The 25,127-nt window shown below is 42.3% G+C and overlaps 2 protein-coding genes across 2 annotated transcripts in view; one reads left to right on the forward strand and one right to left on the reverse strand.

Moving 5' to 3' along the window:
• Positions 1 to 25,127, reverse strand: part of LOC118560258 (protein NLRC3-like) — a 492,641-nt gene that overhangs the window by 405,533 nt on the left and 61,981 nt on the right. The gene's annotated exons all lie outside the window — the stretch shown is intronic.
• LOC118560262 (protocadherin-15-like) lies at positions 10,419 to 11,463 on the forward strand. Its single transcript, XM_036131188.1, has 2 exons — positions 10,419 to 11,011; positions 11,099 to 11,463. The coding sequence occupies exons 1-2, from the start codon at positions 10,568 to 10,570 to the stop codon at positions 11,237 to 11,239; spliced, it is 585 nt and encodes a 194-aa protein (XP_035987081.1). The 5' UTR covers positions 10,419 to 10,567; the 3' UTR covers positions 11,240 to 11,463.

Genomic DNA, 25,127 nt, shown 5'->3' on the forward strand with positions numbered 1-25,127 from the left:
TGTTAAATACTGATAAGGCTATTATAGTGGGTGATTTTAACATCCATGTTGACACAGAATGTGATAACCTTAGTGTAGCCTTTAAAACTATCCTAGATTCAATTGGTTTTGCTCAAAATGTGCATAAACCGACACACTCTTGGCTCCATACTTTAGACCTTGTGCTGACATATGGCATTGATTGTGAAGAATTAACAGTATTTCCTCACAACCCTGTCCTATCTGATCATTTTTTAATAACATTTGAGTTTAATCTAACTGAGTTCTCCACCCCCAAAAGAGGGTTCCATTATAGTAGATCTTTATCGGATAATGCTGTATCAAAACTTAAAGAGTCTGTCCCCTTTTTAATATCCTCCGTATTGCAGAAATGCCCTGTAGATGGCAGCAATGTTGTTTCTTCCAATTCACAAATAGATGTCTTTGTAAACGGTATGACTTCGTCATTGCGTTCTGCATTAGACAATGTAGCTCCCTTGAAAAAGAAGGTGATTATTCACAGGAAGCTCGCTCCTTGGTTTAATTCAGAGCTGCGTTCCTTGAAGCACAATGTTAGGAAATTGGAGAGAAAATGGCGCTCTACACACCAAGAGGAATCCTACTTAATCTGGAAGAACAGTCTATTGTTGTATAACAAGACCCTTCGCAGAGTTAGAGCAGCATATTTTTCATCATTAATTGAGGAGAATAAGAATAATCCTAGATTTCTCTTCAGTACAGTTGCCAAACTTACCCAGAGCCACAGCTCTGTTGATCCATCCATTCCCTTAGCTTATAGCAGTAATGATTTTATGGGATTCTTCATAAATAAAATTGATTCCATTAAAAATAAAATAATTGGCATCCTCCCAAACATGATTACCTCATCCTCAGTAAGTGAGGCAGCATTGGAGGAATCCTTAGAACCTGCGCAGTGTCTGAACTGTTTAAAAGCAGTAGAGCTTTCTGAGCTATCTAAAATTTTAGCTTCATCTAAACCTTCTACCTGTATGTTAGACCCAATCCCAAACAAGTTGTTTAAGGACATATTCCCTTTGATCAGTGGCACTATTTTAGACATGATTAATCTATCCTTGGTAAATGGATATGTACCACAGGCTTTTAAAGTAGCTGTTATTAAACCTTTACTTAAGAAACCATCTCTTGATCAAGATGAGTTAGTAAATTACAGACCTATATCTAATCTACATTTCTTATCTAAAATTCTTGAGAAAGTAGTTGCTAATCAACTATGTGAACATTTACAAAGTAATGACCTACTTGAGGAGTTTCAGTCAGGCTTCAGAGCTCATCATAGCACTGAAACAGCTCTGGTGAAGGTCACCAATGATATTCTCATGGCCTCAGATAATGGACTTGTGTCTATACTTGTCCTGTTAGATCTCAGTGCTGCATTTGATACAGTTGATCACAATATTCTCCTACAAAGACTTGAGCATACTGTAGGGATTAAGGGGAAAGCATTAGGCTGGTTTAAATCTTATCTGTCGGACAGATTCCAGTTTGTTCATGTTAATAATAAATCTTCCTTAAACTCTAGGGTCACTTGTGGAGTACCACAGGGTTCAGTCCTTGGACCAATTCTATTTACTATATATATGCTTCCGATTGGCAAAATTATCAGACAGCATGGGATTAATTTCCACTGTTATGCTGATGACACTCAGCTATATTTATCCATAAATCCTGATGAATCCAATCAGTTACTTCGACTGCAGTCATGTCTTGATGACATCAAAAGCTGGATGACTTTAAATTTCCTGCATTTAAATTCTGACAAGACAGAAGTTGTAATCTTTGGGCCAGAGTCTACAAAAAATAAAGTTCTTAATCAATCCCTTAATCTGGATGGCATTAACTTGGCCTCTGGTAATAAAGCTAAAAATCTTGGTGTTGTTTTCGACCAAGACATGTCATTTAAATCCCATATTAAACAGGTTTCCAGAGTTTCCTTTTTTCACCTCCGGAATATCGCCAAAATTAGAAACATTCTGTCCAGGAGTGATGCTGAAAAACTAGTCCATGCATTTGTTACTTCAAGGCTGGACTATTGTAATTCTTTACTATCAGGAAGTCCACAAAATGCAGTTCGAAGTCTTCAGCTGATTCAAAATGCTGCGGCAAGAGTTCTGATGAAAATCAACAAGAGGGATCATATGTCTCCAATTTTAGCTTCCCTTCATTGGCTTCCTGTTAATTCAAGAATAGAATTTAAAATTCTCCTTCTAACGTATAAAGCCCTTAATAATCAAGCTCCATCATATATCAGAGCTCTGATTACCCCGTATGTTCCTAACAGAGCACTTCGCTCTCAGACTGCAGGTCTGCTGGTGGTTCCTAGAGTCTCTAAAAGTAGAATGGGAGGCAGATCCTTTAGCTATCAGGCTCCTCTCCTGTGGAACCAACTCCCAGTTTTGGTCCGTGAGGCAGACACCCCGTCTACTTTTAAGACTAATCTTAAAACTTTCCTTTTTGACAAAGCTTATAGTCAGAGTGGCTCATACCCTGAGCTATCTCTATAGTTGTGCTGTGATAGGCCTAGGCTGCTGGAGGACATCAGGGTCTAATTTTCTCACTCTACTGAATTCTACTGTTTTTCAGTCTACTGTTCTCCAGTTTTGCATTGTATTACATTGAAATGACTGTCGTCATTTCTGCTTTAACTTTTTGCTCTCTCTCTTTTTCTTCATAGTAGGTACACCTGGTCTGGCGTTCTGTTAACTATGACATCATCCAGAGAAGACGGCTCACCCGCTACTACCATCTAATGTAGAACAGATTACTAGATCAATGTGAGCTTCTGTGCTTTTTTGTCTCTCTTGTTGTGTCTCTGCTCTGTCTTCTGTAACCCCAGTCGGTCGAGGCAGATGACCGTTCATACTGAGCCCGGTTCTGCCGGAGGTTTTTCCTTCCCGTTAATGGGTGGCTTTTCTTCCCACTGTCGCTTCATGCTTGCTCAGTATGAGGGATTGCAGCAAAGCCATGTACAATGCAGATGACTCTTCCTGTGGCTCTACGCTTCCCCAGGAGTGAATGCTGCTTGTCGGGACTTTGATGCAATCAACTGGTTTCCTTATATAGGACATTTTTGACCAATCTGTATAATCTGACCCAATCTGTATAATATGATTGAACTTGACTTTTTAAAGTGCCTTGAGATGACATGTTTCATGATTTGGCGCTATATAAATAAAATTGAATTGAATTGAATTGAATAGATCAATGTGTGCTTCTGTGCTTTTTTGTCTGTCTTGTTGTGTCTCTGTTCTGTCTTCTGTAACCCCAGTCGGTCGAGGCAGATGACCGTTCATACTGAGCCTGGTTCTGGTTCTGCCGGAGGTTCTCCTTCCCGTTAATGGGGAGTTTTTCTTCCCACTGTCGCTTCATGCTTGCTCAGTATGAGGGATTGCAGCAAAGCCGTGTACAATGCAGACGACTCTTGACCTCATCCAGGAAGTCTGCAGTGGTTGGCTGGTTTCCAGGTTTTTTACCTTTTTTGGAGTTTCCAGCAGAGGAACAGGTGAAGACTGCAGAGGGGAACCTCTGATGGAACAAATCCATTGACCTACAGACTGGGTTTAGTTCTGACAGCTAACATCCAGACTGACTCAGGTCCAGTTCATGGGGCTCATAAATATTCATACCTGTGGTGATGAAGGTCAGTCTCTGAAGGGAACCTGGATCAGATGATGTTTCATGACATCATCGTTGTAGAACAGGAAAAACACTCCATTCTCCGTTCCATCTTCAGTCAGTGGTTCTCCAGACTTCTGCAGGAGAACCTTCCTGCCTGCAGGAACTCCTGATCTACACGTTTCTCTTTGGGATTAATGAAGGTTCTGGTTCTGGGTTGAGTTCATTTTAGAAACCGACCAATATGTTATGCCAGAAGCTGTTTGAATGTGCTTATTATTATTAATTATAATTTGGTATTATAATTTAAGTAATAAGTCATTCAACTCAAAATTCGGCTATAACAAAATATAGTTCAAATGGTGATGATGTTAGCTAGAAGCTTGTAATGATTTATACTACTAATGCATTAATTATTTAGCTGTTATGAACTCATTTATGCTGGAATAAATGATCTGGTCGGATTTTAACTGATGAGGTTTATCCTGCAGACTGTGAGAACCCCAATATAACTGCAATTAGAGTTTAATTCCTTATTCCTTATCACCCATCCCCTGTTAATGTCTCTGTATTAATATCAGATGTTAACTCAGATAGGAGGTAGCTCTGAATTCTGAATAACCAGGCAACTGTGAATTAGATTGAACACAAAAGTACTTTTTAAGTCGACCTCCTGCGTCCAAAGCAGGAATAAAGTTAGCTTCGAAAAATCTCGGTCCAGCGGGAAACTCGAGCACGTGGCGTGGGGGGGGGTGGGGGGGGGGAGTTTGGAGTAAAACAGCTGTGTGTCTTCTCAGGTTGGCGGTGTGCCAGGGAAGAAGGGAGATTGTCGTGCGCGATCGCAATAAATACATTTTCCCTAGTAACGTTATCTCTCCACTCCGTTGTTAGGGCGGCGGCCATTTTAGGGCAGTGTTGCATGATGGGAGTTGGTGGCCATTTTGACCACATTGCATCATGGGAAATGCAGTCGTCACGTCTGAACCGGCATTACACTAGCATTGCTTTTTATGCTTGTTGTAATTTGCAACAAAGGGAGTTGCACTCTATATCTTATATTGGCATTATGATAAACTCTACTTGCTTTTTTAAATCTAAAGTAAAATAATGAAATATTTATTCTGGTTACAATAGTTTATTTCATAGATTTCCAGTTTCTGAAGGTTAAGTTTAATTTCTCTTTTTCTCCTGGAAGGTCAGCTTTACTGCTCTGTCTTTTTCTCCTGTAAGGTCAGCTCTACTGCTCTGTCTTTTTCTCCTGGAAGGTCAGCTCTACTGCTCTGTCTTTTTCTCCTGGAAGGTCAGCTCTACTGCTCTGTCTTTTTCTCCTGGAAGGTCAGATTTACTGCTCTGTCTTTTTCTTCTGGAAGGTCAGCTCTACTGCTCTGTCTTTTTCTTCTGGAAGGTCAGCTCTACTGCTCTGTCTTTTTCTCCTGGAAGGTCAGCTCTACCTACCGTAATGCACCATGTAAGCGCGAAGCTAATTACCTGGGGACCTATAGCCGCTGTCAGAACAGCAGAGGCAGGCTGGGTGGGTTCTTGTCGGGTCAAACCACAGAGATGCAGCTGGTTCTGGTTCTCTTGTCAAACCCAGAAACGCCGCTTTGAACCGAACCATTAAACTCTGGAAAATAACACTTCAGCGCCCACTAGTGTCTGATCTGTGGCCGCCCCTGCACTACCTGAACCACAACTGCACCAGAACCGTCCTTACCTGAGCCCCAACAGGAGCAGAACCGAACCAGCTCAGGTCCAGCTGGGCTGTCAGACCTCCAGCCTGTTGGAACCGAACCTCAGACCCATAGACTGACCCGGTGCAGCTTCCAGCTCCGAGCCGTGGGGGAGTCACGCTTTTCTGGTTCTAGAGTGGATCCAGCGGTCAGTCAGAACCGGGACGCCTGCTGGACTGGATCCTGGTTGGTTCTGGATCCTGGTTGGTTCTGGAGGCTGGAAGCTGTGGAGGCATGCAGCAGCAGACAAAGAGCAGCTGCTGGTGGTTTGTTGCTGCTCTTGAGCCACCAGGTGGTGGGGAGTGGACCAGAACCACCAGAACCTGGATCCTTTGAGCTCAGTGCTGATGAATGCTGCCTGATGGCTCAGAGTTCTTCCAGTGAATGAAGTTCCTCTGTGATTGGTCAGCCTGTGAAGGTGTGGTTCCTCCTCTGCAGCCTCACCTTCTCACCAGGTGACCCAGCTGACCCGCTGCTCCTCTGATGGAACCAGGCAGCTGGCCTTTTAAAAGAACTCAGAATAAAAACCTCCCACCAATAAGTCTCCTGTTCAGATCACTTCTGACACTGATTCAGTCAGACTGAGTCCATCAAGGAGAAATGAATCAGGTTGTTACAAGGTGTGGCCGCCAGGGGGCGCCTTGGAGCTGGAATGAGGGTCAGATCTAAGCACACATGACTGCAGGAGGGATTTCTATGGGTCACATGAAGCAGGTGTGATAACTTTACAACCTGCTGTCCTTCCCAGAAAATGAGGTGTGGATTCTTCCTGCGCTGCACAGATGTCTGGATCTCTGCTGGATTCCTGCTACCTGCAAACCTGGAAAGAGTTCCTGTGATGAACACGTTAACTTAGTCAGAAAACTTACAGATTTATCTGTTCGGTCTTATTAATTCTTTAGCAGGGAGAAAAGGTCTCCACTAAGCTGTCAGGTTGATGACTAGGGAAGAAGTGGCTGTAGTCCAGGCAGTGTCAGTAGAACAGGTTCTAACAACGGTTGGTTATCAGGAGCTGTGGATCAGACATAACAACGGTCATTTCTCATTTTCCCTTCAGTCTGAGGCTTTAGTTTCCACCAGATGATGTCAGCAGGATCATGATAGTCTGTGAAGTTCCAGTCAGCCTCTGGCTATGATTGGTGGCGTTACAGAGGACAAGGCTGCTTTCAGAGCAGAGAAAGGACTTCTGGCATTTTACCAGCAGCTGCCAGAGCGTGGATTAAAGCAGCCAGCAGGGATTCAAACTCGCAGTAGTTGGCATGTGAGCCCTGCAGTATCCTGTCACACCCAGAAAGGACATCATCTGGTTCTTTGGCATGATTTTATGGATGTTTAGAACCGCTTTGATCTGCTTTATGTGAGAGAACACGGCCCAGAGATGTGACTTCCTCCTGGTCCATGAAGGAGGTCCATGAAGGAGGTCCATGAAGGAGGTCCATGAATGAGGTCCATGAAGGAGGTCCATGAAGGAGGTCCATGAAGGAGGTCCATGAATGAGGTCCATGAAGGAGGTCCATGAAGGAGGTCCATGAATGAGGTCCATGAAGAAGGTCCATGAAGGAGGTCCATGAAGGAGGTCCATGAATGAGGTCCATGAAGGAGGTCCATGAAGAAGGTCCATGAAGGAGGTCCATGAAGGAGGTCCATGAAGGAGGTGTATGATGGAGGTCCATGAAGGAGGTGTATGAGGAGCCAGGCAAGGAGGCCCAGGCTCTGGTAACCTACCTGAAGACAGCAAAGGCCAAACACCAACATGGCCCTTTTCAAGGACTATGTGCTGAAGAGGCTTCAGCTGTAGCCCACCTGCCCACTGTCACAGCTCCTTCCTCCTCCTCCTCCTCCTCCATGGGAAGCATTTGTCTCCCTCACAGTTGGCATGAAAACTCATTTCTCCAGCCAAACCCTGTAAGTACTATAGTGATGTTCAGATGGTTGACATCATATTTTATCAAGCTTTGTGAATCACAAACAACGTTTAACAAAGTAATGTGTGTTTAGAAGTGTTTTTAAATGAGCCAACATGTTCTTTTATTTTATTGACAGAGAATTAGCACTGATCCCAGTGACAGTCTACACTCACTCTGCAAAGCAAAAAGGCTATTTAAAGGTGTCTGTTTATTTAATTTGATCCCGATCAGCGACTAAAGCTCCTGTTGTCCTCTCACATGTCCCCTGGGACAGCTGGACATCCTGGGACAACTGGACATCCTGGGACAGAGGACATCCTGGGACAGCTGGACATCCTAGGACAGCTGGACATCGTGGGACAGCTGGACATCCTGGGACAGAGGACATCCTGGGACAGCTGGACATCCTGGGACAGCTGGACATCCTGGGACAGAGGACATCCTTGGACAGCTGGACATCCTGGGACAGCTGGACATCCTGGGACAGAGGACATCCTGGGACAGCTGGACATCCTGGGACAGAGGACATCCTTGGACAGCTGGACATCCTGGGACAGAGGACATCCTGGGACAGCTGGACATCCTGGGACAGAGGACATCCTGGGACAGCTGGACATCCTGGGACAGAGGACATCCTGGGACAGCTGGACATCCTTGGACAGCTGGACATCCTGGGACAGAGGACATCCTGGGACAGAGGACATGGGACACAGCAGGAAATTCCCCGCCCTTCTGACATACAGGCATGACACATTAATGATAACAGCAATGTTCTATAATTTGCTTGTGCTGTAGTAAACTAAATGGTGGAAAATGTCCTGCATGGCTTTAATAAACGCTGAGCAGAGCTCTTTTCCTGTCTGTAGCGTAGCGACTCATGTGACTACCGAGTGGTCATCCTGATGCGGGGGAGAACTCAGGGTAACAGCGTCACGCAGCTTCATGAGAAGCTGCAAGAGGAGCAGAGCGCAGCATGGACCTGCCCCACGCTGGACTACTTTGCTGCCTGTGAGGCCTTCACTGACTCCTGTCTGTTCTCTGCCCCCCCCCCCCCCCGCCCTAAAGCCAAGTGGCTCCTGGCTGTGTAGCCAGGGACGTCGTGTCACGGCTGCCTGAGGTAAAGGCCAGAATAACGTCTGTCTTTGGCTCCGTGCTCAAGATGGACTCCACCAGAAAGGTAAAAACATCATATATGAATGATTGTAATTGCTTCTATAGATTTTTTTACATAGGTTAGCAATAAAGTGGGGGTGCAGCTGCCATCAGTGCTGGATGGTGCAGCTGCCATCAGTGCTGGATGGTGCAGCTGCCATCAGTGCTGGATGGTGCAGCTGCCATCAATGCTGGATGGTGCAGCTGCCATCAGTGCTGGCCGGTGCAGCTGCCATCAGTGCTGGATGGTGCAGCTGCCATCAGTGCTGGATGGTGCAGCTGCCATTAGCGCTGGATGGTGCAGCTGCCATCAGTGCTGGATGGTGCAGCTGCCATCAATGCTGGATGGTGCAGCTGCCATCAATGCTGGATGGTGCAGCTGCCATTAGTGCTGGATGGTGCAGCTGCCATTAGTGCTGGATGGTGCAGCTGCCATCAGTGCTGGATGGTGCAGCTGCCATTAGTGCTGGATGGTGCAGCTGCCATCAGTGCTGGATGGTGCACCAATGTGGGCAAGGAGCACGGCCAGGTTCTGGTGTGGGTCCTGACAGCAGCAGAGGGCCGTGGACTGTGGCCCATGGCGGCAGGTGTTATGAGGCGCTGCAGGGAGGCAGCAGTGGCACCTCCTGCCATGATGGATGTGGAGCGGGACTGCTGCAGCCCACAGTCACAGGTCAGGGCCATGTTGGCTGAGTGGAAGGAGCTTCATCAGCTCTATGGCGTATTCATGGCTCCACTCTCCAGGTGAAGTCTTCATCTTCTTTGTAGATTTATTAACTAATAATTTTCATCTTCATTTCAAATTGCTGCCAAAGGAACATGTCTGCTCTATGTCCATGTGTGCAAAACTCCATGTAGGAGAGAATCTCATTAAAGTCAAAGGATGTAACGGATAAATGTTACATTAGCTTTACTCAATATTAATACTAAAGTGGCCAAATTAGCATTTTGTTGCCTAAAGTAGGGGTAGAACTAAAACTACTACAGCTAAATAGAAGTTGTTCTTCGTCTAAGTCTAACAGAGGACATGAACTCTGTCCAGGAGCGTCTCTGAGCTGATCCGGCTGATGTTGCTGCTCTTAGGCTGGCCAAGCAGGGGCAGCTTCTGGTCCAGGGAGGAGGTCCAGTCTCTGAGAAGGTCCTGGACCAGATGATCACCAGGAGGGAGTTGGCTCTGCACTGCTGCAAGAGGACGAGGGGAGCAGAGGAGACCTCCAGGAGGACCAAGGCCCTGATCCATGAGATGGACAGTGAGAAGGGGAGGGAGACTCTGGGAGGACCACTGGTGGACCATGAGAACATTCAGCAGGTCTGGAAGGAGCAGCAGAGACACATCACCTGTATTCAGGACCCAGAGGGCTTCTCTCTGGACCTGAAGACCGGCCCACTGAAGAAGGGTGGTGTGGACCTCTGCTGCTAGTGCTGTGCTGGTGGCTCCACCTCCTTGGGGTCCTTCCACCTCCACCTAAATGGCTCATTCTCTCTGTAATGTTGTTGTTGTAAAGCAGAGAGTAAAAGTCATCTTCTTGGTTACACCTGCAGGGAGCAGTACCAGCGACGCCCACTTCCAGGCCCACCTCCTGGAAGGTGTGATGCTGGAACCAGGACCGCATGGAGGAAGCAGTGAGAGGAAGCTGTGAGCTGAGGATCTACAGCAGCGCTGAGAGGGAGGCCATGGAGCCACTCAGCCCCAAGATCCTCCAGAGAACCTTAGAGGAGCTAGCAGCCTCCTGGGTCATCAACAGGTCAGATGATTCATGTTAACTCAGACGTGTTGCAGGAGAAGAAACTGTGACAGTGGTTTCTCTGGAGATGCATCCATGGTTTGCTGATGTCGACGTCTTTCCACCAACCAACACTGACATGCAGCGCTAAAAGGAATCCTCCGTTTTAAAAGGAGAGAAACAGCAGCAACACATTTAGTGGTAAAATATGTTTTTATTCTTCCTGATGAATAAACAAAGTCTAAAGCAGGTCAGAGACTGAAAGAGCCTGCAGGGTTTTCTTCTGCTTATAATACTTTCATTCTTGGTTCACTTTAAAACTGTAAAGCAGTAGAAAGTACAGACAGTTGTGTCAGAGTGTAGCCGTGTAGTTTCATCACTTTCTACTTTCTACTCTGCTACTTTCCACCACCATGGAGTGATGTCTGAATACTTCCTTAGTTCACATTCTAATAATCTGGATCTGCGTTCTTCTACAGGGAGCTTCTGGGATGGAGAACCTTTACAGTCAGTCTGGTCGCTCGCTGACTGTCATGGAGAACCCAGAGGAAGAGGATGGGCTGGTGGAGCTGATGATGATGAAGGCTTTGTGGAGGAGGAAGCTGAGGACCTGAGCGTGGCCGTCCTCTATGATCCAGAACACAGCAGCGTCCAGCAGGCCTCCAGCTCCTCTTCCTCTGCACCATCCACATCCAGCCGAGGAGATCTACGTCAGCGCCTCAGCCACAGTCCTCTGCCTCCTCCTCCTCCTCCTCCTCTCCTGCCTCCTCCTCTGCCTCCTCCTCTCCTGCAGCACCCTGTCCAGCCAAGTGGAGCCTCTGGTCCTGCAGCATCAGCTGGGTCCAGCGTTGCAGACCAGGCCCCTGTGAGTAGACGACACGTTAGCTGCAGTGCTACATCACTGAGATCGTACATGCTGTAATGGATTCTGTATTTTAATGCTTCCTTGCAGGCTGCAGTCCTCGGACCTGACGGCATCCCAGGCTGGGATAAGGTCCAGGACTTGGCCGAGTACCTGGTGTCCCTGCGTCAGGCGCTCTATGTGGACGAGCAGCAGGTCAGAGGTCATCCGTCTGTGGACCGCTCTGCCTGAAGGAGACAAGAGGAGGATCCATTACCAACCCAGGCACCTAGCCTGCTGGCCCACGGCCGCTTTAAGGCCCCCAGGAATACGGGCGTCACCCCGGGTGTGGACAGCGTCAAGAGGAGCCTGATTGGTCATCCAGGGGGACCGGCTCAGTGGCCCAGCACCAGTCGTCTAGTTGAGGCTCTGTGCATTAAATTGTGTTCACTGCACAAGTCCCCAACTAAGAAGGATGGAGTTGGGCTTCCTCAGTGAAGTTCTCACGGACTACCACCACATCCGCGACCTGGTGCTGGACTGCCACCCCCTGATGGAGGCCACCTCACTTCAGCTTTTTGTCCTCAGTCAGAGGACTCTGACACAGTGCTAAGCACAATGCTCATTTTTTTATTTGGACATTAGAAATAAAGGTATTGCAGTTAATTGTAATGGTGACAGTTTCCTGGTTGCAGGTTTAATCAAAGGGAGAGCATGCAGGAGATCAGTGTCCTCACCCAGGGCCTTGCTGCAGAGGACCACATGGCTGTGGCCAGCTCACAGCTGCCTCCTCCAAGCAAGAAGCTGGATGAAGCGCCGTCCCCCTCAGGACTCCTGCATGAGTTTGTCCTCCCAGCGAACAGAGCAGGACAGGCTCCTAAGCTGCAGCCAGGCAGACCACCTGCTACTGCCACAGTAGTGCAGCCCGTCACCCCAGCAGCTCCTCTTCCTATCCCAGCTCAGCTTCTTTTATTCAACCCTGGGTGGACAGTGATGGCAGGAGGTCCTCCAGGGCTGCTCCTCCCCTGGCTCCTCTGTTTTCACCTCCTGCACCCACTGCTCCTGCGTCTGTGCCCTGCTTCACTGAGAGGAACAGGCCACGCAGGGCAGAAGAGGAGGCCACCGGGAGCCAGAAACAGAAATATGTGCAGGAAGTGGATTTTAACAAGTGCAGCAAATGTGGACAGCCAAAAACAAAAGAGTTTGACCACAGCCGCTTTGGCAGAGACACTTTCTGCCCCAGTGCTTCATGGGAAATCCTTGGAGCAGTGGCTGGTAGAACAGCTGAAGAAACCGGGAAACCCACCCTGATAATGATGATAATAATGATAATAATAATAATTATTATGATAAAAACAGTAATAATAATGATAATAATGATGATAATAAAAATAGACATTATTATTATTATTAACAATACGGATAAACATCAATAAAAGTGATCAAAATATATATAACAAACTCAATAACATGTAAATAATTGTATATATATGTAAGTTTACCTTTTATATTTTTGTGTCCTGCTGTGTTTTTTAATTTATATTACCGCATACTGTTATTATATCATCTCTATCCAGCTTATAATAGTATTTATATTATATAGATCATAAATGGAAGTCTGTTGTGTCTTGTATTTTGTTTTTGTGAATAAATGCTATTCACAGATTCTGATTAGTTGTGTTGTTTTTAATAGCGTACCGCGAGCGAGCTATTTTTAGAAACGTAACGTCACGATGACGTCACATCACGTGGTACGCAGTAGGGCAAACTTGCATAGTCTGCCGTTGTTTTGCTGTAAAAGAGACATGCGTTAGCTTAGGTTTTACTCGGTAAACGACTGCTTTTTCCAAATCTAAGACCATGGTTTTTAAACATTGTTGCTATGGAACGTGCAACAGCGACTCGAGGTACGCTGATCGGCCGCATATGAAGGATGTTTTCTTCAAGACTGCCAAGGAGAAATGTGTGCGCTGGGTACACCGGTGCGGTCAGCCTACACAACAGTTCAACCCGGAAAAAGTTACCAAATTCAAGTACATATGTAGCAAGCATTTTGTTGGAGGAAAGGGCCCAACCGAAGAACATCCTGACCCAATTCCATCGACATCAAGTAGTGAACAGGTAAGAGTATTTTGGTGGCCGACATGTTAATAATGAAGCGCCTGCTACCATGATAGCATATAGGCATGACCGCCGCGCAGGAAAAAAAAACAACGACTTACCGTTTGATCAACTCGGCCCGTTTTCTGTTTTTTTTAAGCCCTCGACACTCAAGCCATCCTTTGAGCTGAAGGTTGGTGTGTTCTTCGACAGTGCGACCAGTAAACCGTGTGCCTGGGACATCGTCTTAGGAAAGTTTAAACATTAAAAAAAAAAATAATAATAATAATAATAATAAAACTGGCGAGGCGGCTGCCGCCTCGCCGAGATAGCGCTGCAGGAAGCTTGATGTTCATACCTTCACTGTGTTAGTCATTGTTTGTACTGCCGTTTTTTCCACTTTTCGTTGAGTTCGCCTGTCTGCTAAGCTCAAAACAACCGCGCCTGGCTTAACGGAGAAACCAGAACAGCTGAGCATCTTTACGACAGTGCACTTTTACTTTCGCCCTCTGGGGGGAGCCTCGCTGGAAAATCAACCCCGGTTGCATAGTATACCTTTAAAATAATATAAACAGCCAAATGCAGGAGAAATTTAGACCAAGTTGAGACAGAAAATACAACCTTTTTGTAAGCTTTCAGTTTTCCTTCTTCAAGCAAGCTCAGTGCTAAGCAACCAACACACAACCAAGTGCAGGCAAAGGGGGTGTATACTAAGAACATGGTGAAGTGATAAGCCAGGCTTAGTTAACCTACAGGAAGTGATAAGCCAGGCTTAGTTAACCTACAGGAAGTGATAAGCCAGGCTTAGTTAACCTACAGGAAGTGATAAGCCAGGCTTAGTTAACCTACAGGAAGTGATAAGCCAGGCTTAGTTAACCTACAGGAAGTGATAAACCAGGCTTAGTTAACCTACAGGAAGTGGTAAACCAGGCTTAGTTAACCTACAGGAAGTGGTAAACCTGCTAATAGATACACCTGCAGGCCGGCCAGCTGACAGCTTTGCTAGGGCCCGGGACAACACAGTCTTTTTGGGCCCCCCCTCTACACCTGCCGCCAACACACCACACACACAAATCTCTGTATTTTACACTGGATATTTTCAACCTAACTATTGAATTTAGTGCACTAGATCATCTTTTCTTTATAAGAGAACAGCAAGCACTGCAGCCAAAATATGGCCTTTTTGACCTGTTGTATATCAGCCAGCCCATAACCGTTTTTCCCTTCCATTGCAGGAGGTAGAATATGTTATATACTTTGGGAATTCTTTGCCCTCTGAATCTGCTAGCTCCGGCCCTGGTTTATACTAATTTATTAATGGACAGTGTGGAAATCTATGAACAATAAAACCAATGTAAATTGGGTTCCTTTGTTTTATTTGTCTTTATCCTAATTCTAGAAGTAGAAATAGTCAAATGAATAACACTATTATTTTGTGGAAGCCTAATCATACTATTATAACTAAGCAAAGGTCTAAACAAGAATAGCAACTGTCTCAAATGGTCGAAAATAAATGAAAGCAACAATAACAACAAAATAATGGTAAAAGTGACACTCTCACCTTTTTCAGACAGCTAAGAATCTTAATTTTTATGACCTACAGTCTTTGCTTTTCCATCTTTCCAGCAGTCTTCAGAACTCCTGCCTGGCACAGAATATTTAGTTTTATAGAGGAGATTAGGTTTTTGTTGATAAAATGTGTTTTACTTCAGAATTAAATGCTATTTTGAGATATTAACGTTGGTTACTTACATTTCTCAAGTTCAACAATTCAAAACATTCTCTGCTGCTTCTGTTCAGAACTGCACTCAGCAGCTTTCACCTATTTTAGTGCAGATAATATTTAGTTTCTTAACTGGGACTAGTTTCGTAGTCTAGTATACCAGTTAAAATCAAAACTGAAATCTCGTGCTCCAAGCACGTACGCACATGCGTGCACACACACATAATAGAAAACAGCCAATCAGGAAGAGGAAAGGCGGGATTTAAGACAGCACAACCAATGAGAGCGGAGTAAAAGGTGGGTCTGTACCTTGTCAATCAAAGGCCAGGCGCGTTAGTGATTGACTGCGTGGAGCGCCAGGCCGAACCGACACTTTTTTTGTAACGAGTAACTAAACCAAACATTGAAAATGTATCGGAGTAAAAGTATGCAATTAAGTACGGAAATATAGTGAAGTAAAAGTAAAAGTAATCAAAAAATGTTATACTTGAGAAAAGTATAAAGTACTCCAAAATATACTTAAGTACAGTAGTGAAGTATTTTTACTTCGTTACTATACAACACTGGACAATATGTATTATATGTATTACATCACATTACACACTATACATACAAGACATTTACTCAAAATTTAATACATATTTACATTTAACACCTTTTATCATTAACAAGTAACATAAATAAATAAACATAATTAACATAAAATTTTGCTACTCCAGATAGATCTATATCAAAGAACTAGCTAACAAGAACCCTACACAGTATCTCCTTAAGAAATATTACCTTCAAAGAAATTTGGATAGTTAATGTTAATTTTATTAAGTGAAGTTTTGAAACCATAGAGAGTGTTTTGTTGTATGATAGTCTTTGGGAGTGAATTCCATTTACACATTGCCCTGTACCTAACTGAACGTTGAATTGATTTTGTTTTAACTCTAGGTAAAATAAAACTACCTCCTACTGCATGTCTTGCTGGATAATAATGTGTATCAGTACTAAAGGATAGTTTTGTAAACAAAAGAAAGGCGTTTTATTTGTTATAACATTATATAGAAATACCATTACTGAATACACCAATCTGTTTTTAACTTTTAACCATAAAAGACTATCATGCATTTTGTCCACATTTGATCTAAACCCACATGAAAGGGCAACACGTGCAGCTTTATTCTGAATTACTTGTAGTTTTTTTATATTAATTGAAGTATTTGACCAAACCACTGAGCAATAATCAAGATGTGAAAAAAAACAAAGCATCAAGTACTTGTGTAACAACCTGCGGTGTAAAGTATTTTGAACACCTTTTAATGACCGATAAACTATTACCCATTTTAGTTAACAAGTTCTGAACATGTCTATCCCAACACAATCTATTATCAATTATCACTCCCAACAGTTTAGCCTCTTTTTTTTGATCCACAGAATTTTGCTCTATGGTGAGTTCAAGTTTCGGTTTGGAAAGTAAAAAAAAAGGAAGTTTTAGATACATTGAGAACCAATTTGTTACTCCTTATCCAGTCCACCACTAACTGTAGCTCTCTTTGTAGTTTTGTATTTAACTCACTAATATTAGTTTCTGCTAAATATATGGTGGAATCATCTGCAAACATTGAGATGCTTGCCTTTTCTAAAACAGATGGAAGATCATTTGTAAAGATTGTGTACAGGAGCGGCCCAAGACAACTTCCTTGAGGCACCCCGTGTTCCACAGCCCTTACATTTGAAAAACTGCCATTAAAATAAACTAGTTGTCTTCTATCCGACAAATAACTTTTCATCCATAATAATGCAGTTTGTGAAAAGCCATAATACTCAAGTTTTTTTAACAGTAATTTGTGATCAATGATATCAAATGCTGCAGTGAAATCAAGCATTACAACACCTATTATTTTTCTCTCCTCCATATCCTTGAACCAGTCATCAGTCAGGGCAGTGGCTGTTGAGAGTTTTTCTCTATATGGATGCTGAAACGTTGTAATCAAATCATTATTCTTAAAATAAGATTGAATCTGTTCATAAACAATTCTTTCCATTATTTTACCAAGAATTGGTAATAAACTTATTGCTCTACTGTTTGATCCAGAAAAGGGCATTTTCTTATTTTTAGGTATTGCCACTACTTTACATATTTTCCATTCTTGCAAACATATATTATGCATAAAACACAAATTAATTATATGAGCAATAATAGGAGCAATAATAGCAACTATTGGTTTAAGCAACATATGATCAACGTAGTCTACACCAGGTGTTTTTTTTTTACAATTCATCAGAAGTAATTCCACTTTAGAAACACTTTTAGAAATAAGATGATCAAAGACAAAACAACAGGTTTTGTCTTTGATCATCTTATTTATTAGTGTATTTGATAACTCTGTCTTGTATGGCTGTGTAGTATCTTTTAGTTTGTTTATTTTCTTCATGAAATAATCATTACGATGATTTGCTATATCACTTGGTCTAGTAAAAAATTCACCTTCATGTCTTAAATAAGCTGGAATTGATTTATTATTTCCTCTTTATATATTATTCAGTGTATTCCATAATTGTTTACTATCATGTTTTATTGCTAGAATGTTTTTAATATAGTACAATTTCTTTTTCTTTTTATTTACCTAAGTTACAAAATTTCTAAGTTTACAATACACTTGCCAGTCCGATTTAAATTTAAATATAATTGCTGCTTTTTTGGCTAGCTCTCTCTCTTTCACAAGATCTTTTAATTCTTGATCCAACCATGGGGTGTTAACATTTCAAACAGTAAACTTTTTAATTGGTGCATGATTTTCTACAATTCTCATTAAGGTTTGATCAAAAAGCTGAAAGGCCTTCTCTGGATCCTTTTGTAGAATTACCTCTGACCAGTTTGTATTTCTTACATCATTTTCATATTGTAAATGATTAAATCTTCTAAATGACCTTTTCATTATTATTTTTGGACCCGATTTAGGAACTTTTGTTTTTCTTACAATTGCAATAAGATCGTGGTCACTAAAACCAACTGGCACCGAAAAGCTATTTGAGCATATTTGTAGTCTATTTATAAACATATGGTCAATACAAGAAGCTGATCGAATACAATCCTTTTTTGTACATATTCTTGTCGGTTTATTAATTATCTGTGATAATCCACATGCTATTGCTGTGCACATTAATTTGCTTTTCCTCGGACAGTCAGAAGAATTCCAGTATATGTTAAAATCACCCATCAAATAAATTTCCATATTCATACTACTAACATGATCTAACATATCACATATTTTGTCCAAATATTCACTATTTGCATTTGGAGGCCTGTAACAGCACCCTATAAGTATTGGTTTTAGATGTTTCAGACTACCTTTTAACCAAATAACTTCAATACTAGAATACATTAAGTCTGGCATCACTTGAACAGGTATATGATTCTGTATATAGATAGCAACTCCTCCTCCATATATATTCCTGTCATTCCTAAAAATGTTGTATCCATCAATCCTTAAAGTTTCATCATCAAATGAAGAGTCTACATGAGTCTCCGACACTGCCAATATGTGCAAATTATTTGTTTGCAATATGTCTGTTAAATCACTTAATTTATTTCTGAGACTACATATGTTAATATGAGCAATTTTAAGACATTTCTTAGGTAATTTAAATAACATACTGAAGATTATGTATTTTGGATTCATACTGTTAGATTCTATATTAGAGCAAAGCAATTCACAAAAAACAACTAAATTTAAAAACATATATACAATCATACACATAGATTCAGACATACCGCTTTGTATTGCCACTCTAGTTGTCAGGTTGCTATAAGTGAGCTGAACTCCACTTGACTTCCATTTCCATCATAGTTCTCAGCCTAATAATCCATACATCGAATTTCTTACTATAATACTCACAAATTAAGCAAAATATTAACAGTCCTTAACTAAGAACATAACTATATTTTAATTTCCAATATCTTTATATTTAGTAAACTTACTATAATACACACAAATTGGGCAAAATATTAACAGTCCTTAACTAAGAACATAACTATATTTTAATTTCCAATATCTTTATATTTAGTAAACTATTATCTTCAATCCTTGAGTTTAAAATAATCAATATAATGTATAATACTATATACTTTGGAGTTGATAATTATGTCTTTAAGTTTATATCCATATATCGATTCCCAATTCCTCGAGATGCATGTCTTACAGTTGTCAATCCAGTTCAGTTCCTCATTCCTGCAATCGATGTACTTATTCCTAATGCAAAGTTCAGTCATTAGAATACTTAATTGCTTGACAGCGCTGGTCCAATTACTTGATTGTAGTAGATGTCTCCCGATTTCTGATCTTAAAAGTGTTTTGTATCTCCATTAAATGTTACAATCAGTGTAGCCGGATAAATCAAACCATGTTTTATTCCTGCTTGATGTAGTTTCATTCTCAGATCTTTGAATTGCGCTCTTCTCTTCGACACTTCCGCGGCTAAATCCGGAAAAATCTTGACATTCATCCCTTTGAATTGTAGGACCCTTTTTTGCTTCGCTATTCGTAAAATAGCCTCTTTCGCCGTATACCTCTGCATCCTGACGATCGGTCTTGAACCATGTTTTTTCCTCGGCATTCAGTGATCTTTTCCTGACTTTGCTGAAACAGATTTTCCTTTACATCAATCGTTCTTTATCGGGAGGAACACTTTGGAACCTTAATTATTTTAGGAGTTCAGCATCCCTGTTAGTCCACGTACTCACTCTCTACAACCGGACATGACGTGTAATAGCTGGTTGCTACGGGCGTTCTCTACCTGTATGCCATACCTAAGCGGCAAAAGGGGCGTTGCTCTTGAGACAGTGACGTCACGTGCGCGGTACGCTATAGACCAGTTCATTGTTATTGTTTTGATCCGGGATTTTCGCGCATGCGCGCCGGACTGGTTGGCAAAAGACGAACACAATGGCGGACGCAAACAGCGAAACTGACGAGTTCTCCACATATTTTTCTTCTTTAGATAACGTATCACAATATCGTTTTAAGAATAAGTTGATAGTTGATGGTATCAGATTACCAGATCCACACAGCAAAAGCCTGAAGGGACGGAGCGAGTCTGTGAAATGCTGGCCAAGGGTTCCATACCGCGACATGTACAGCTGCTTTATAAACACGCCAGGCCAGTACAGACGAGAGAGCATGAAAGCCCCTGAAACCACTGGACAGCTACAATTATTGTATATCGGGAAAAAGGCTCCAGCAACGCTATGAGGGATTAAGCGGTCAGAAAATGGATGGATGGGTGGGTGGTGGGTGGATGGATGGGTGGATGGATGGATGGATGGATGGATGTTGTTTACACGTTTGTGCAACAGCAGAAAGCGGCTTTGGACACAGGCCGCGTCTCAGCAGAGGAAGACCCGCCCAGTAGGATAAAAAATACAGCCATTTTTGTCTTATGGCTGCTGCTGCGGCTGCTGTAGCGATCGCTACAGCAGCCGCCGCTGTCTGAAGCGATTTAGTGTTAATCAGTAGAAAAATAAAAACTGTCGTCATGATCACTGAGTTTGGGAGTGGCCATTATTGCCCAAATATGGTAACGCCTCACTGCTGACATCACATCCTGTGACGTCTCTGTGTGGTGAGGCACTGCGCTCTACAAGCTAATTCAGTAGGAGCCGTTGTACACAGCTGAGATCAACAACAATTATTTCTGATTTCCAGAGGACTTCACCACTAAAATTCAGAGAGTTATTGTTGAAGCAACAATGCTCACATGCATGGCAGCTGGATGTTCCAGTACATCAGGTAAAAGTGAAAAACATTAGTTTTTACACCTTTCTGATTCATGATCCACCACAGGTTAGTTGTTGTATTACCAACCTGAAGAGGTAATCCTTAGCCCTAGAAATACGTTAGTAAAGTGAAAATGTCAAATTGATAAGTATAATAATACTTATCAACTTATAATTATTATTTGGTAAACATGTATTTAATTTCGTATCTAGTAAATGGATTTGGTTTATGACTGAATACGTGCTCAAATTACTTTATTTTTGTTTGGTGTTATTTCAGAGCTCTTTGTCATGATAATACCCCTTTAAGAAAAACTCAATGCATTTTGGGAAAATGATAAGAAAAAAAATGAAAAGAGAAAACATATCTGCAGTATGCTCGAACCGTGGATTTTGTTTAATAAAGTTGCACAAAGACGAAAACCTCTGGTTTATTTTTAGTTCGTTTTAAGGGTGCAACATAAATTTTGGTGTTTCCGCCCGGTTCAGCAAATGTTTTCGGCGACGAGAAGTGATTTTTATTTTTGTATGAAGAGGAAAAACGTCTCGGCGGAGCAACACAGACGTGTGAGTGGTTGGCCAGACGACACTGACTGAAAACAGAAAACAACTAATGAAGAAACAGACGTGAGTCTTTCCAAGGGGTGAACCAACAAAAGACGTCATGGACAGTGAGTGGGAATCTCTATTTGCTGATATTGAGAAGAAGCTGGTTACTCTGTCACGGGATGAGCTAAATGCCTTAAGTCAGGGGTTCTCAACCTTTTGCAAGCTGGGCCCCCCCAAAGCTGGTTCATTGCAGTTGGGGCCCCAGTGCCCCCCGCCCAGATCCCCCATCCCCCCACCCCGCCCCGCTCTACCTTGCATAGATAGATAGATAGCCCTAGGCTATTATTTTTAGGCCCACATTATTATTATTACCATCATCAGTAGCGGTAGGTAGGCCTATTATCATTTCTAGGCTATTGCTATAATTGGCAGTAGCACCAGACTTCTAATGTGAGCTTGCAGGCATTATTATTATTATTATTATGAGTAGTATAGGCCTATCACCATTACTAGGCTATTGCTATATAATTGTGAGGTTACATGCTTTTTTTTGTTATTATTATTATTATTATTATTATTATTATTATTATTATTATTATTATTATTATTATTATTATTATCATCAGTAGGCCTATCACCATTACTAGGCTATTGCTATATAATTGTGAGGTTACATGCTTTTTTTTGTTATTATTATTATTATCATCATCAGTAGGCCTATCATCATTACTAGACTATTGCTATAATTGGCAGTAGCACCAGACTTCTAATGTGAGCTTGCAGGCATTATTATTATTATTATTACTATTATTATTATTATTATTATGAGTAGTATATGCCTATCATTATTACAAGGCTATTGCTATATAATTATGAGGTTACATGCTTTATTGTTGTTGTTATTATTATTATCATCAGTTGGCCTATTATCATTACTAGGCTATTGCTATATAATTAGGTGATGTTAATGTGAGACCTGAGCCTGCTATGGACTTGCAAAGATCCTCAATTCTTGGCTCAATGTTTGATAAGCATAGCCTCAAATCATCCTCGATTTGTGTACGATTGCGGTATTTTGTTTTGAGTGCAGTCATTTTTGAGAATCCTGCCTCACACAAATATGTCGATGCGAAAGGAAGGAGAATCTTCAAGGCGACGTCACAGAGTTCCGGGTATTTCTGCATCAATGCTGCCCAGAATGACGAAAGAGGACAGGAGCTAAAGATTTCATTCAGTCTACTGTCACTCTTCAGCTCAATAAGCTGTTCCTGCATATCAATTGACAGCTCGTTTGCTGCTCGTTTGCTTTTTCCGCTTAGGTAGGGCATACAGGTAGAGAGCGCCCGTAGCAACCAGCTATTACACGCACAAGAGAAACAGCGATATGACCGACTTTGCAGCCGTTAAACTTTCCCAAGACGATGTCCCAGGCACACGGATTACTGGTCGAACTGTCGAAGAACACACCAACCTTCAGCTCAAACGATGGCTTGAGTGTCGAGGGCTTAAAAAGACTGGAAAACTGGCTGAGTTGATCGAACGGTAAGCTTTGTGGTTTTTTTTCCTGCGCGGCGGTCATGGCGTCATCGGCCGTTTTTTTTGTTTGTAATCACCGTTCAGGGATCGGTATATGTTTAATGTTTGTCTTATTTGAAATGTTTTTGAGTAAGCTATCCTGGTAGCAGGGGATCAAGTTAGCGCATGCTACCATGATAGCCTATATGCTATCAAGGTAGCAGGCGCTTCTTTATTAACATGTCGGCCACCAAAATACTCTTACCTTGACTTGATGTCGCTGGAATTGGGTCAGGATGTTCTTCGGTTGGGCCCTTTCCTCCGACAAAATGCTTGCTACATATGTAGGCCGACCGCACCGGTGTACCCAGCGCACACATTTCTCCTTGGCAGTCTTGAAGAAAACATCCTTCATATGCGGCCGATCAGCGTACCTCGAGTCGCTGTTGCACGTTCCATTGCAACAATGTTTAAAAACCATGGTTTTAGATTTGGAAAAAGCAGTCGTCTACCGAGTAAAACCAAGGGTAACGCACGTCTCTTTTACAGCGAAACAGCGGCGGAATATGCAAGCTTGTCCTACTGCGTACCACGTGATGTGACGTCATCGTGACGTTACGTTTCTAAAAATAGCTCGCTCGCGGTACGCCATTTGTTCAAAACTTTTTTTTTTAAATCAGTCCAAACACATTTTAATTTTTATTCAGGAGTTATGTAAATACAAAACTTTAACTTTTTATGAAAGTAGTTTAGTGATAAAAAAAAGTGCAAATTTTTTTTTTCCAGTTTTTTTCCACTCCCATCCAGTAGCCTACTCGCGCCCCCCCCGGGAGAGTGTCGGCACCCCCCCCCCCCCCGGGGGGGCGCGCCCCACCGGTTGAGAACCACCGCCTTAAGTGAAGCACTAGGCCTGCAGCTAAGTGAAGAGGTGAAGTTGTCATGTTAATAACAAAAGTGTACCACACTAGATTCGCTGATTTGCACATTTGCACATTGTATCGTATCCTGAAAAATTGATGCTGCACCTTAACCGGAAACGCACTGCAAAACTGTGTACAATGCAACTGTCTACTTTTAAATCACTGCTGCACCCTACTGCATATTTGTCTACATTTGGTTTACATTGTCTACATTTCAACTGCCTACTGTTCACTGCTGCACTTTATCCGGAAGCAAATTGAAATTTATCCTGTAAGTGACTGCGATTGATCACTGCACTTTATCCTGTACTGTAATTCACTGCAAGGTATCCTGTAGAGTTACTGCAATATTTCTGAGCTGTGTGAAAACGAAATTTCGTTCTGTATGCACTCTGTGTATACAAAATGACAATAAAGAAAGTCTAAGTCTAAGTCTAAGTCTAATAAGAAGAAAAATGCTTGTTCAATTGGAAAGTGAAGATGTCACTTCTTTAGACGACAATGGATTATCAGTCCTGTTGACCACAAATGATTTGATAGATGACCTCAATTAGAAGGCTGATATGAGTGTTTTGTCAGGTGCTGCGTCAGAGCAACAAGTGCTCAGTGAACGACCCCTGCTGGTACAAATCGGTACTACATCTTCAGTTTTACCACTGCAAATATCAAGCAGCTCACCAAGTTCTGAAAGAGAGTCATCACAAGTCAAAGACCAAGTAAATTTGCACCCAACATACATAAGAGATTTTCGAATTATTGGACAAATTGGTGATGCGGGACAAAAGGATAAATTGAACTTCACTAGTCTTGATAGACAGATAGAACGAGGACTAAAAAAGGATACGATGAGGGAGAGATCGTTGAAGCAGTGATCCAAGCCATTGCACCTGATGTGAAATTAAAAAGTTATCTAGAGAGAAGGCAAGAATTATCCTTGAGCTCTCTCAGACAAGTGCTTAGGAAACACTTCATAGAGAAAGATGCAACAGATCTATATCATGCTTTGACACGTGCAGTACAAGATCCCAGAGAAACTCCTGTTCAGTTTCTTATATGCACAATGGACCTTAGACAAAAAGTGTAGGAGTTGAGTTTAGTCTCACAGAAAACAAAAACACTGAACTGTTAGTGACATTTTTTGTAAGCTCTCAGCCGATCACCAAGCCAATAGTGGGTTTCAATGTCATTGAAGAACTGGCAAAGTCTAACATATCAAGAGAATAAGACTCTCCCCAACAAGTTTTTGCACAGCCTGGGGTCAGCCTTAGATGTGGGACATAAAAAAGCAAAAGCAGTTTTCTGTGTGTTAAGTAAAGACAAATCTATGTCAAAGAATCAAACAGTAAGACTAGGGAGACAAGATGTTATGATCCCAAAAGTCAAATGTTCAGAGTAAACTGTGGGAAATTAAAGAAAAATGTGTTAAAGGGACAATATGCAGTTTTGGAACCAAATGAAAACGCACCATGGCCAGAAGGATTACAAATACAGCAGCAGCTAATACAGATACCAACTGTTGAGAAAGCCACAATTTCAGTTGTAGTGGAAAACAACACAGACAACAATATC

The sequence above is a fragment of the Fundulus heteroclitus genome, unplaced genomic scaffold (genome assembly GCF_011125445.2).
Source record: "Fundulus heteroclitus isolate FHET01 unplaced genomic scaffold, MU-UCD_Fhet_4.1 scaffold_41, whole genome shotgun sequence".
NCBI lineage: Eukaryota > Metazoa > Chordata > Actinopteri > Cyprinodontiformes > Fundulidae > Fundulus > Fundulus heteroclitus.

Bases quoted from the DNA above. Each gene is read 5' to 3' on its own strand.
- LOC118560262 (XM_036131188.1), top strand. From the start codon at position 10,568: ATGTCTGAATACTTCCTTAGTTCACATTCTAATAATCTGGATCTGCGT. The intron at 11,012-11,098 runs GTGAGTAGACGA...GCTTCCTTGCAG, and splicing joins GCGTTGCAGACCAGGCCCCT to GCTGCAGTCCTCGGACCTGA.